This window comes from Mesitornis unicolor, unplaced genomic scaffold, assembly GCF_000695765.1.
Source record: "Mesitornis unicolor isolate BGI_N332 unplaced genomic scaffold, ASM69576v1 scaffold15862, whole genome shotgun sequence".
Lineage (NCBI taxonomy): Eukaryota > Metazoa > Chordata > Aves > Mesitornithiformes > Mesitornithidae > Mesitornis > Mesitornis unicolor.
The window spans coordinates 1,134-12,600 of record NW_010168695.1 but is presented as its reverse complement, the minus strand read 5'-3'; the positions used below and the strand labels follow the sequence as shown (position 1 = coordinate 12,600).

The window sequence follows — 11,467 nt, the reverse complement described above, 5'->3', positions numbered from 1 at the left end:
TTTCCCTAATCTGGCGTGTCAGATTTGACATAAACTAACAGCAGGCATTGGAGTTCACAGTGTTATCATCTCAGTTCCTGAAGTGTTATCTTTAAAAAAGAAGTGACAGAATAGGTTTGTTTTAGAGGCAAACAATTCTTGAGGTTTCTGTGCAGGAAAAATAAAATGCCTATTCTGTCTTAGTGAAGAAGAGGAGTTGTATCGTCAGATTTTTGCAGATATGATTTGTGGTTTGCAGAGGTATTGATTTTGGGGGTGGTATGTAATAAATGTCGCTGTGTGCATCGCACTTCTCCAAAGCAGTCAGATTCAGAATATTTGCTTTACATACACTTCAGCTCTTCCCAAGCATCTAAAAGAAAGGGGGGATCCTGTCACTTTCTTCAGCTTCTTCCCGAGTAAAAGGAGCCCTTCAAAAGGCAAGAGAAAAGGCATCAAAAAAAGAAGAAATGAAGTAAAAGGCAACTAGGAAAGCAGGTGCCTGCTTATCTCTGCTGTTGACTAAGGATGACTTCAGAAAGCAGGACATCCTACACTCTCAGTATTTTTAAAGTATTAAAAAATGGACAGAGTGGGAAAGGAATTCAGAGTTTGGCTGGACTGAACCAGGTGAAGCCTTTTTTGCATGAAGCCCTGACCTGGCTTGGTGGAAACAGGGAGTGAGCGCTGTAAGGAAAGCACCTTGGTGTTTGTCACGGATGTGTTCTGCAAATGATGTCAGAAAAGAATGAGGAAAGAGAGAAAAAGTACTGAAGAGGAAGGCTTAGGGAGCCCCGGGCGGGATTTAAAAATCAGGAGTCCTGGGTGCTTGCAGTCTTCTTGACTCTGGTTTATCGCAGAATCCTTGTGTTGCTGTCTCTTTGCAAACCCTGCTTTGTTTTTGCATCTGGCTTTTCTTGGGGACATGTCAACCAGCATGAAGAGATGAAGGTTTGGAGAAGCTCAATGTGATATTGTGGTAGAAACGGTAAATGCTCGTACTGAGACATTATCTGAGGTATACTGTTAGTTTCTGTTGTAGTGTGTTACGAGGCAGTGGTCTTAAAGCAACTTCTGTTGAGGATTTCCAAGAAGAAATGGCTTGAGGAAAGCTGAAATAAGTAATTTATTTTTCTGGTTTAGGAGGTAAGAAAGAAAGAAGGTAGAGAAGTAGAAACTTGAAGGCTAATGTAAAGTTACCAGTTTATCTCTCTTCATGCTTCTATTAGGGTTGTTATGAATATTCCACACTTGGAAGAAAGAAAGACTGTTAAAGCTTAAGTTTGGACTAGCAGTTCTTAAGGGATGTTTAATTCCTCCTCTTAAAACATTATCTCTGTAGAGTTATCTCTTCCGTCTGCATTTGCCCAAGGGCTTTTTGGCTAAGTAGACTGTGCAAGAGAAACGATGCAAACAAATTCAATGTTGTATTGCTGTCTTTATATTGTTACAAGTTCTGCTGAGTAAAAACATGTACACAAGAGATTTCTCTTTCCTTTTCCAAATCAGCTGTGGGAGAACAAGCTGATGCAGTCCAAGGCTGTAGATGGCTTCCATTCAGAAGAGCAGCAGCTTTTGTTGCAGGTGCAACAGCAGCAGCAGCAACAGCAGCAGCAGCAGCATCACCACCATCACCATCACACACAACCTCAGCCGCAACAGACTGTGCAGCAGCAGTCCCAGCCACAACAGGTCCTTATTCCAGCGTCTCAGCAAGGTCAGACTTTCTAATCTCTCTGGCAAAAGACTCTCAAGTTAGATCAACTCCTTACCGTATTTTAAATCTAGAGCAGGATGTTTTTCTGGTGGCTAACTTTGTGTCTTTGTGTTAAACTTTGTCTCTACTTGCCTCAGTTTAATGGGTCAAGAGAGCTGTCTTGGCAAAAACACGTCTTGGTATTTGTGTTAGGCATTTTCTGCAGAAGATTGTGGAAAAGTTGAATTCTCTTGGTCTTATACTGCATAACTTATGTTTTCAGAATACATGACTGCTGGATTATTTCAAAAATCCATTAACTCTGTAGTTTCGAGTCAACATACGTTAACAGTTGGCAGTTTAGTCACGAGATAGTACTGTCATCAGGGGAAAATTAATTTATCAAAATATTTCTCTTTTGTGAAAGTGGATGCTAGGACATGAAAAATATTTTTCTAACAGTCTTAGCATATGTAAGTGATGGCTTTTCATGTCCTAACAAGTTTAAAGTGAGTATTTTAGTGGTCTGTGTGGGTGCTCAAGGTATATTTTAGCTAGCCATAATAGTATCGTTTCTTGTAATTGTTGTCCTTTGTATTCTCCATTAATAATTTAAGGGAAACAATTTCATCAATTACAGTTTAATTTGAAAACAAATACTACTGGATCTCACTGCATATGTGCTGTGTAAACAAATCTGCCACCTCTGAAATTCTTGAGTTTTCAGTGTGCTATTAAAATGGTAGCATAAAGTATTTATTAAGTCTTTTTATCAGAATTCATGGATCAGAACCTATTTTGTTGTGGGTGCAAAAGATAGCTAGGAGTTGATTTCTCACCCATTCAGCTTCAGATCATTCAGGTGTCTCAGTCCAAGTTACAGCCAGCAGAGGCTGGAGAGTACTTGTGAAGACCTCTAGTGGCTCTTCAGCTGAATAGCTGTGACTGCTGACCAGCTTCCCTCACTAACATGGAGGTCTCTGTTGTCACGTTTAGGTCTTAGGGTAGAATGAGATCCTGCCTATAATATTACATGTAAAACTGATGTATTGTTGCCCAGTGTTGTGGCTTATGACCAGATGACTCCGGAGGCTAAATGAAATCAGGATAGTAAAGCCCTTCAATCACTGACTTATGCAGTTTTATGACTTCCCTGTTCTGTGGGGAGATGGTGCGGTGGAGGAGTTGGGTGAGTTGGTGTAGTAGTGGCTTACATGACTTGGTGCAGTCCCGGAGGGAGGTCAGGACAGTCAGCGTGGTGTCCCGGCACAGGGTCATGAGGCAGCTCCCTTGGGCTCTTTGGCTGTCACTGCGTTCCCTGAAAGTTGGAGAGATGGGGTCAGATCATGGTGCAAGACTGTGGAGCTTCCCTCCCCAGGATCTTTTCCAGAAACTCTCTGTAACCCCCAGTATTCTTCAGCATCCTTGGTTATAGGACTGGATGGAGAATGCCCTGTAGTCTGTTCTGATGGCTCTGTCAGCCATTCCAGTTTACTGTCACTGGTATTGGCATGGGCAACCTGCTTGTTCCACAGACTTGGACACTTCTAGATGTTCACCAGGTTGCTTGCATAGTTTGACTGTTTTCTTTAGCACACCAAAACTATTCCGTTACTTGGGACAAGTGGTTGATCTTATTTCATCTGCTTCTACATTAAAAAGAAAGTGAAGATCACGAGCTTATGCTAACAGCTATACTAACTAGAGCTAACTCAAGCTAACTGCTGCAGCCTGTTAACATATTCTTCATCTTGCAGCAATCCTTGCTTAAGTCTGTTTTAAGAGTTAGTTACTGTCAGTTGATGTCTTTGGAGAACTCTTATACTGGACATCAGCAAGTTTATCAACATTTCACTGTAATACCTTTAATTTCAGAAGCATGTTTTAAACCTTGCTTTACACAGGATCAGAGTAGGTAACTGAATCTGTTGAAATAAGATCTGTAATAAGATCCACAAAGCCAAAATAACCATACCACCTTCTCAGAGGTGCTGTCGTGTATTGTCTTGAGAGCAGAAGTTAATAAGGTCAGTGACTGCTCAGTGGCTGTTTTTGTTACGAAGCTCAGCTGATGTTTGCGTGATGTTCTTTCTGAGTTACTCTGGCTTGAATGTTACTTTGGGCAGACTGTGTTGTTTTAATGAAATGCATTTGTTTTGTTTCCAGCACCTCAGCAGCAGGTTATCGTGCCAGACTCCAAGCTGATACCGCACATGAATGCGTCGGGCATGGTAAGAAAAGCAGAAGTTCTTACACGCACACACTGTCGTTATGTAAGCTGTTTTGATTGACCAGTGAACACAAATCTGGTATTAGTCGTTAGGTGCTTAAAGGTAATTTAGGACACGCTGGTAAAGCTGTCTGCCGTTTTTCTGAGTTTTGCTGCTGCGCTGACAGTCTAGGAGCAGTAATGCAGGACTTTAGTTTTGGTCACAAATCTAGGATTTGCCTTGATTGTCTGCTTTGAATGTGTTTAGCCAAAGCTGTCTGTCTAATGAGAAGCTGGAGTACTGCTGGTGTGAATCTGCATGGTGATGTGCTTGTCACACACCAACACAGCACTGTTGACTGGTGCAAGCACGTTGGGTTTGCTAGATGCAGGAATCCACATTAACTGCTCTGAAACTTAAGCTTGTATCAAGTGAGAGATTATTTTGCAAGTCCCATAGATCTTTTCTGGCTGCATTATTTTGATTCATTAAGTTTGTAACCGCATATAAAACAAAGTCTGATCATTTACCTACTTCTTGCAGTTTCTATCTGTAGAGGTTAGTTTTGGTTATCTTATCTTACTGTAAGCTCTCTGGCTTAATTAAAAAAAGTAGCTGGCAAAGTAATGGAAACAACAGCCAATAAAAGTTAAATATTTATGATAAAAGCACATGAAACAGAGTTTAGCGTAGTCAGAGTTGCACAGTTTGCTTGGCCTTCACTTCTTTACAGCTGACCTTATTATAGAAAATAACCTGAATGTTGTTACTCAAGTAGCACCGTTTACCAAGAGGCTGACAGCACATTTTACAACCATTTTGATGTGATTTATAACTTCTTGAGTGCAATAGTTAAACATTTTCTTCCCATTTCAGTCAGTTAGATCTTGTTGGATGGGTGCTGCAAAAATGAGTACATCATGCTTTAAAACTCTGCTGCTGTCAAAATGCAGCTGAATTGTGTGCTGCAGAAGTCTGCTATTCAGTAAATGCTCTGCTACAGAATCGTTTTGGATCTATTTTGTGTGCTTATTAGAAACATTTAGGCTGCTCATCTCCCATGGTTCCTTTATAGTGAGGAAAGGAAGGCTTTTCTAAAGGCAGATGAAGTTAGACTCTTGAAATGGAGAGGCCTCTGGAGAAGTCCATCCCCCCTGCAAGTTAAGGGCTTAATGCAGATTTTTGTGTTTGGAGCTTGTGTGATTGTGTTGGAATTCAATTTCTGTGTAAGTTCTCATTGTTACTTGTTGAGAGTCTTTGACTTTCTCTTCTAACCAGCTTGAGAGGAAAAATTAGCCATTCTGTGAACACTGTATGTGTATATTCACTCCAAAGAGTTCTTATATGGGACTTGAAATACAAATCATTTACAGAAAGAAGTGCAAACCTGATTACTGCTCCTTGTGGAAACAAGACAGGCAAACGTGATCGTTGCTTCAGTACCTTCTGTCTGTAGATTTGTAGGCCCAAATCTTCACCAGCTTTGAAAAAGTATCAGTACAATTGTCAGGTGAGCAATACAGCGTTGTCCTCTATCAGTAGAGCAGCAGAGGAGGAAAAGAATCTGCAGAGCTTGCAGACAAACCATGAAACCACGTGGAGCTGGGTTAAGGCGTGATGCTTGGTGATTGTTGCCTCAGTCTCCTTCCTGTTGAGGAAGAATGAAAACAATTTTTATACGTGATGTAATGTACAATTGATTAATGTCTGCATTTCAATAGCAGCAGAAACTTGGGTGCAAGCACTGTAAACAGCAATAAAAAGGTGCGTATGTTCAGGCAGTATGTTGAGAGATGAAACACTGGCAATAACACCTGTGGTTAAACAGCTTTTCTTGTGTTTCAGAGTGCCGCAGCCACTGCAGCTACGTTGGCTCTCCCTGCTGGCGTTACTCCTGTTCAGCAGATACTTACAAATTCAGGTAACTGGCTTAACATGGAGATCATTGAATGTGAAGATGCTTAGGAAGGAGAAATTCTGGGATTTACTCTCTGCTAAATACTGTTAACAAGCAGAACCTGGGTATCTGCCCTTACTAGGCAGTGCATTCTTTTCATTAGGCTCCTGGACACTTTCCCTCCCTCACTTGCTAGTCTTAAGAACCTTGTGGAGTGGATTCAATGCAACTTTTCCTCACTTTTTAGAGAAACTCATGAAGTGAGAAGTCAGGCGTTGCTGTCTCTCCCCTTTGCACGTCTGAGGTTTGTGAAACATGATCTGTTAGACAGTAGATAGATAGTGGAGTGGTTATAAAAAAGCAGGATTGCTTCATCCACGACTTCACAGAATCACAGAATCTCTCGGTTGGAAAAGACCTCTGAGATCATCATGTCCAACCGCTCCTGTCTACCCCCTAAACCATATCCTTAAGTACCTCGTCTACCTGCTCTTTAAACACATCCAGGGATGGTGACTCCACCACCTCCCTGGGCAGCCTGTTCCAGCTTCTGACGACCCTCTCAGTAAAGAACTTCCTCCTTATCTCTAACCTGAACCTCCCTTGGCACAGCTTGGTGCCGTTTCCCCTTGTTCTATCCTCCATCATCTGGGAGAAGAGACCAGCACCCACCTCTCTATAACCTCCCTTGAGGCAGTTGTAGGTGGTGATTCAGATGAGGAATGTCTTCAGGTTTCTCATACCTGCTGAGCACACACAGTGGCATTTCTGATTTTGCTGGCAATGCTGATTTGGTTTAGATTTATCATTTCTAAACAGTGTTATGCTGCACATTTCTAATATAATATAAATACTGCTTTTATGAGCAATATATCTGATGCTTCATGTACTTTTGTATTACGCTCATTTTACAAGCTTGATTGTAGATTTGTTGTGTGCAGACAGTAAAATGAGATCTGAGAAAGCTCATCTTCTAGAACCAGTTGCTGCTCTTGCCAGAATAATTTATTGAGTCTACTCAGAATCACCTGGGACTTAACCTCCCTGCGTTAAACATTTCAATGTTTAATGGATATGGAGTTGGAATAAAATCCAAATGTGTACATTTTCTAGAAATTAAAACATTTCATTTTTTAAAAGAAGCACATCTCTGACGTAGCATAGAATAATCTGCAGCTCACACTTATTACTTCTGTTATGGTCATAACTTTTTTCCTTCAGTTACTAATATTTATAATATGTTTTCCTTAAACAAGGAGCTGGAGTAGTCCTTTCTTGCAGATATACTGAGTTCTTTCAGTAAATAAGGGTTTGTATTTAATAATCTGCAGCTCACACTTATTACTTCTGTTATGGTCATAACTTTTTTCCTTCAGTTACTAATATTTACAATATGTTTTCCTTAAACAAGGAGCTGGAGTCGTCCTTTCAGTTATACTGAGTTCTTTCAGTAAATAAGGCTTTGTATTTTGCTGTGAAGAGAGAACAGGAAACAAAATCAGTCTTTGAGGGAAATGTATGAAGTTCAGGATTATCTGATTTAATTTCTTGTCCTCTTCCATCTTTCTGATTAGAAATTTTGAAAAACTGATGTCTCGGCTCTTGGTTTTCAGAGTAGGAGGCAATCTCCAAAGGTGTGTGAGTCTGACACATTTTGTGAAGTGAGGGAAGGTATAAAATGATAAAGCTATAGGAATAGAAAAGAAAATAGAGTACAGACATTATGGGAACAGAAAGGAGAGGTGGGTAATAAATGTAAGGATGGATTTTTCAAAAAGGCAACTACATAGAGTTATGGATAGAGGAATTTCTTATGTGGTAGTCAGAGGGAAAAGAGTTTGAGGAAGGGACATCATCGGACAGGACCCTGGATGTACCACAGCATTACCAGTGGATAGAATTTTGGTGGTGTGAGTACCTGTATTCCCGTTTTGGTTTTCTATTCTTTTTATTTCTATCATGTCTTTCTATCCGTACAATTTATCTTTTGAAACATGACGGGTGTCATAAGTGGGAGCTAACATTTAACATACTGTGCTGCGTTAAAGAATTAGACTTTGACTTGCACATATAAATGTATTTTGAATTGCTTACCTCACGATTGTATTTAGATGGTAACTACCCTATTAGTTCTTTGTTTCTGACACGGCTGCTATAGCATAGTATCCTTTTGCTGGTGAAACATAAAGACCTGCCTTTAATTCTTATTGGTATTCTTCCAGGAAATGAGCTTCTAAACTAAGGTCACTGTAAAAGTGAATTTGTAGATTTGATTAATTTGGTATTTATTTTATTACAGGCCAGATCCTCCAAGTAGTTAGGACTGCAAATGGAGCTCAGTATATCATTCAGCCACAGCAGCCAGTTGTTCTACAGCAGCAGGTTATCCCGCAGATGCAGCCTGGTGGAGTACAAGCACCCGTTATACAGCAGGTAAAAACAACATTTTTAATAGGTACACTTCAAAGAAAAAACATGGTAGTGATTACTGACAGGCCTTGCATTTTTGTGAGCAGACCAAAATAGAACACAGAGTCAGAAATGGGATACTTTTTAGAAAAAAGAGAATTGTGTTGGGAAGTGTGGTTTTTTTTAAAGAATGAGCAATTTTGAAATGTCTTTTTCAATGTCACTTTTCTTCTTGCCGAATTCTGGCTGGCTGCAGTTTACAATTTCTGTGTCCCCTGACGACAGTTACATTATGTGCATAATCCTAATCCTACATACTTTAAAAAGTGTGTTCATCAGTTAAAACGATTCTCTGTCACATAACATATAGAAGAAAACACCTAAATCCAACACACCCCCCTTCTTTATTTGGGCAGTGGATGCAGTATGTTTTACCAGGATCTGTGTTCAACTACCAAGGTCAACTGTGTGTCCAAGCTGTGTACGAACTGAATTTAGCATTGTGTCTCACTTCTACAGTTTAAGCAGGAATAACGATTTGTAGGGAGTTTAAAGTTAAATGTTTTATAGAGAGGGTTTAAAAATAATCTCTTATTTTTTTAATTTAAACCTTGCTGTGCTTGGAACTCGGTGTACTCGGTACTGCTGGTGTTTTAGAATGGAAGGACAGTAGGTTTTTCTTAGATCTAGCAACACAAAATGAAGTGAAAAAGAGTATGTTATTAAAGATTAAATTATGTATCTGATTTAGATGGAGTATTTATAACTTGTTTCTCCAATAAGTGCAAGTCAGATTGATACGCTTTAATTGCTTTCTGTGAGAAAGTGATGTGGCAAACTGTTACGCTAGCAGCCGCAGTACTTGCAATGATATTCCATCAGGTTTTGGCTCCTATCCCTGGAGGGATTTCCCAGCAGACAGGAGTGATTATTCAGCCTCAGCAGATCCTGTTTACAGGAAATAAAACACAAGTCATACCTACAACAGTGGCTGCCCCTACACCAGCTCAAGCACAGATTCCTGCAGCTGGCCAGCAGCAACCCCAACAACAACAGGCACAACCACAAGCACCACTTGTCCTCCAAGTTGATGGAGCCGGGGACACATCGTCTGAGGAGGAAGAAGATGAGGAAGAAGACTATGATGATGATGAAGAGGAAGACAAAGAAAAAGATGGGGGTGAAGATGGCCAAGTTGAAGAGGTAAACTTAGTACTAGTTCAGGAGATTGGAACATGCTTGTGTTTGTTTAATAACTAAAACTGCATGCTTCAAATAATACTATGTTCCAATAATTTTGAGACTGTAACTTTACTTAAAGTGCTTTATTTCCCACATTGAAGTTGTGGAAACTGTATTTTAGCAAAGCACCTTGAAATGCAGATGGGGAAGGGTCGGGAAACACAGCAAAAGCCGTTAGTTGTTGTGAATGCCCTTTTAAAAACCTCAGCAGTTATTTCTGATGTTATGGAGAGGTCAGCCATGAAATTATGAAACCATCATAAGCAAACAGAAGTAGTCAGCCCCACTTGGGCCTGAGTGCATACGAAAGCAAGTTATTAGGAAGATTGACAGAAAGGAAGAGCATATATTTAGTTCATCGGTAGATGTGGTCTGGTGTGTATCACTGACTATTCTGTTGCTTTCTGTAACACTAAAACAAGTGTTCTTGTTACTCAGGCAGTTTATGCAGCTAAAACTGCACATCACTGGTTTTATTGAGAAGTGAAATTAGGTTTTCTGTGGTACATCTACACTGGTGTGTAGCAGTATTTTTCTGTTACAAGTTACAGGTTGGGTTTATATCACTTTCTCCGTTACATTGATCAGCATTCATGTCTGTTTGAGTGTTTTAATAGTTGCCATATTAAGTATAGGTTATCTGCTTAAATATTAAGTGGTGTTGAATAGTGCCTTAATGCTACCATTCTTGTGGAGGTTTTCTTATATGCCAGGACTTTATGAGCATGCCAGTGACCTCCTGGTATTTTGGATACCTTTGTTCATCAGCAGAGGCTTAACAAGTGGACCTGTTTAAAGCTTTTGAAGTCATTTAAATATTACATTACTTTGGAAGGAATTAGGACCTCTTTTTCTTTTCTCACTGGCATCTCTCCTGTTTACCTTATATGTTTGGGGGTAGGTGGGAAGGTGAGGATTATACAGAAGACTTCAGAAAAAGTCGGTTTGCGTTTATTAGAGGCCGGTTTAGCTTTTGAAATGTTTGTTGTTGACATGGGTTTAACAAGAAGAAAAGAAAACAACCAAGTTTCTGCTGGAACAGGCTGTTGGCAGGAAGAGGAAAATGGAAAGTAATTTTTAAGGGACGTGAAAATAGGTTCTAGAAGGCCTGGGGAAGTTATTTTATATGTATCTATGCGAGATCATCTTAAAGCATTTTTCCCCCTTCTGTAAAAGCTCTTTGCATCTATTGAGGTCTGTTTCTGTTTGTGGTACATGAAACGTGAGTAAGTTGTGGAGTTTCTGTTTTCAGTGGCACGTGGGGAGTGATGTGACTGATGTTGCCTTTTCACTGCTTAGATGCTTTAGAAAAATTAAAATCTGCATAATGATAAATTTTTTTATAAAGACAAATTGAAAGCACCAGAACCTTCACGGTAAAGGAGCAAGAATGGTCCTGTTCAGTGGCTGCAGTGCCCAGAATCTGGCCTGGACACTGAAGTTTGAGGCTAAAATTGATGAGGACATCCCCTGAGGATGGAGGGCAGGAAGGAAGCGTATGTGCATCAGCCCTCTGCTGGAAAGCCTGATGCTCCTCAGCTCCAGTGCATTTTAGGTCCTGTAGTTCACAGACTGTGGCATCATGTGAGTAATCAGAGTAACAGCTCTGGTCTTGCTAAACAGCATCACTTCCTGCTTGTGTTTCAGGAGCCTCTGAACAGTGAAGACGATGTGAGCGATGAGGAAGGACAAGAGCTGTTTGACACGGAAAATGTTGTTGTGTGCCAGTATGATAAGGTAATCTCTTTACAGCAGAATCCAGTACTGCTGCTTTCTCTGATGTTCTTCCTATCAAGTCATAATATTTAAGTAAATATCTTGGTGACTGTTAAGTACAGGTAGGTCTGTAAAGATTATATTGTGAATGGCAATGTAAGAAATAGCTGTTGTTTGCTTTTAAAACAGGTTTGTTTGACAGGTTTATACAAAACTCAGTACTGAGCAAAACCTTAGAACAGTTTGGCTGCATTTTAATTTTCTTCATCATGGTTTTTGTGACCTTTAACAAAAGCTCAGCCCTCTGGGCTCAGGAGA

At 40.1% G+C, this 11,467-nt stretch overlaps 1 protein-coding gene across 1 annotated transcript in view; it reads left to right on the top strand.

The window, feature by feature from the left end:
• Positions 1-11,170, top strand: part of GTF2A1 (general transcription factor IIA, 1, 19/37kDa) — a gene marked incomplete at its 3' end in the record, with an annotated part of 11,492 nt that extends 322 nt beyond the window's left edge. Inside the window, exons 2-7 of the mRNA XM_010179115.1 lie at positions 1,489-1,696; positions 3,842-3,906; positions 5,731-5,806; positions 8,082-8,215; positions 9,074-9,394; positions 11,081-11,170. Of these exons, the coding sequence (XP_010177417.1) occupies positions 1,489-1,696; positions 3,842-3,906; positions 5,731-5,806; positions 8,082-8,215; positions 9,074-9,394; positions 11,081-11,170 (894 nt within the window). The remainder of the gene's footprint in view (positions 1-1,488; positions 1,697-3,841; positions 3,907-5,730; positions 5,807-8,081; positions 8,216-9,073; positions 9,395-11,080) is intronic.
• Positions 11,171-11,467: the final 297 nt, after the last annotated feature.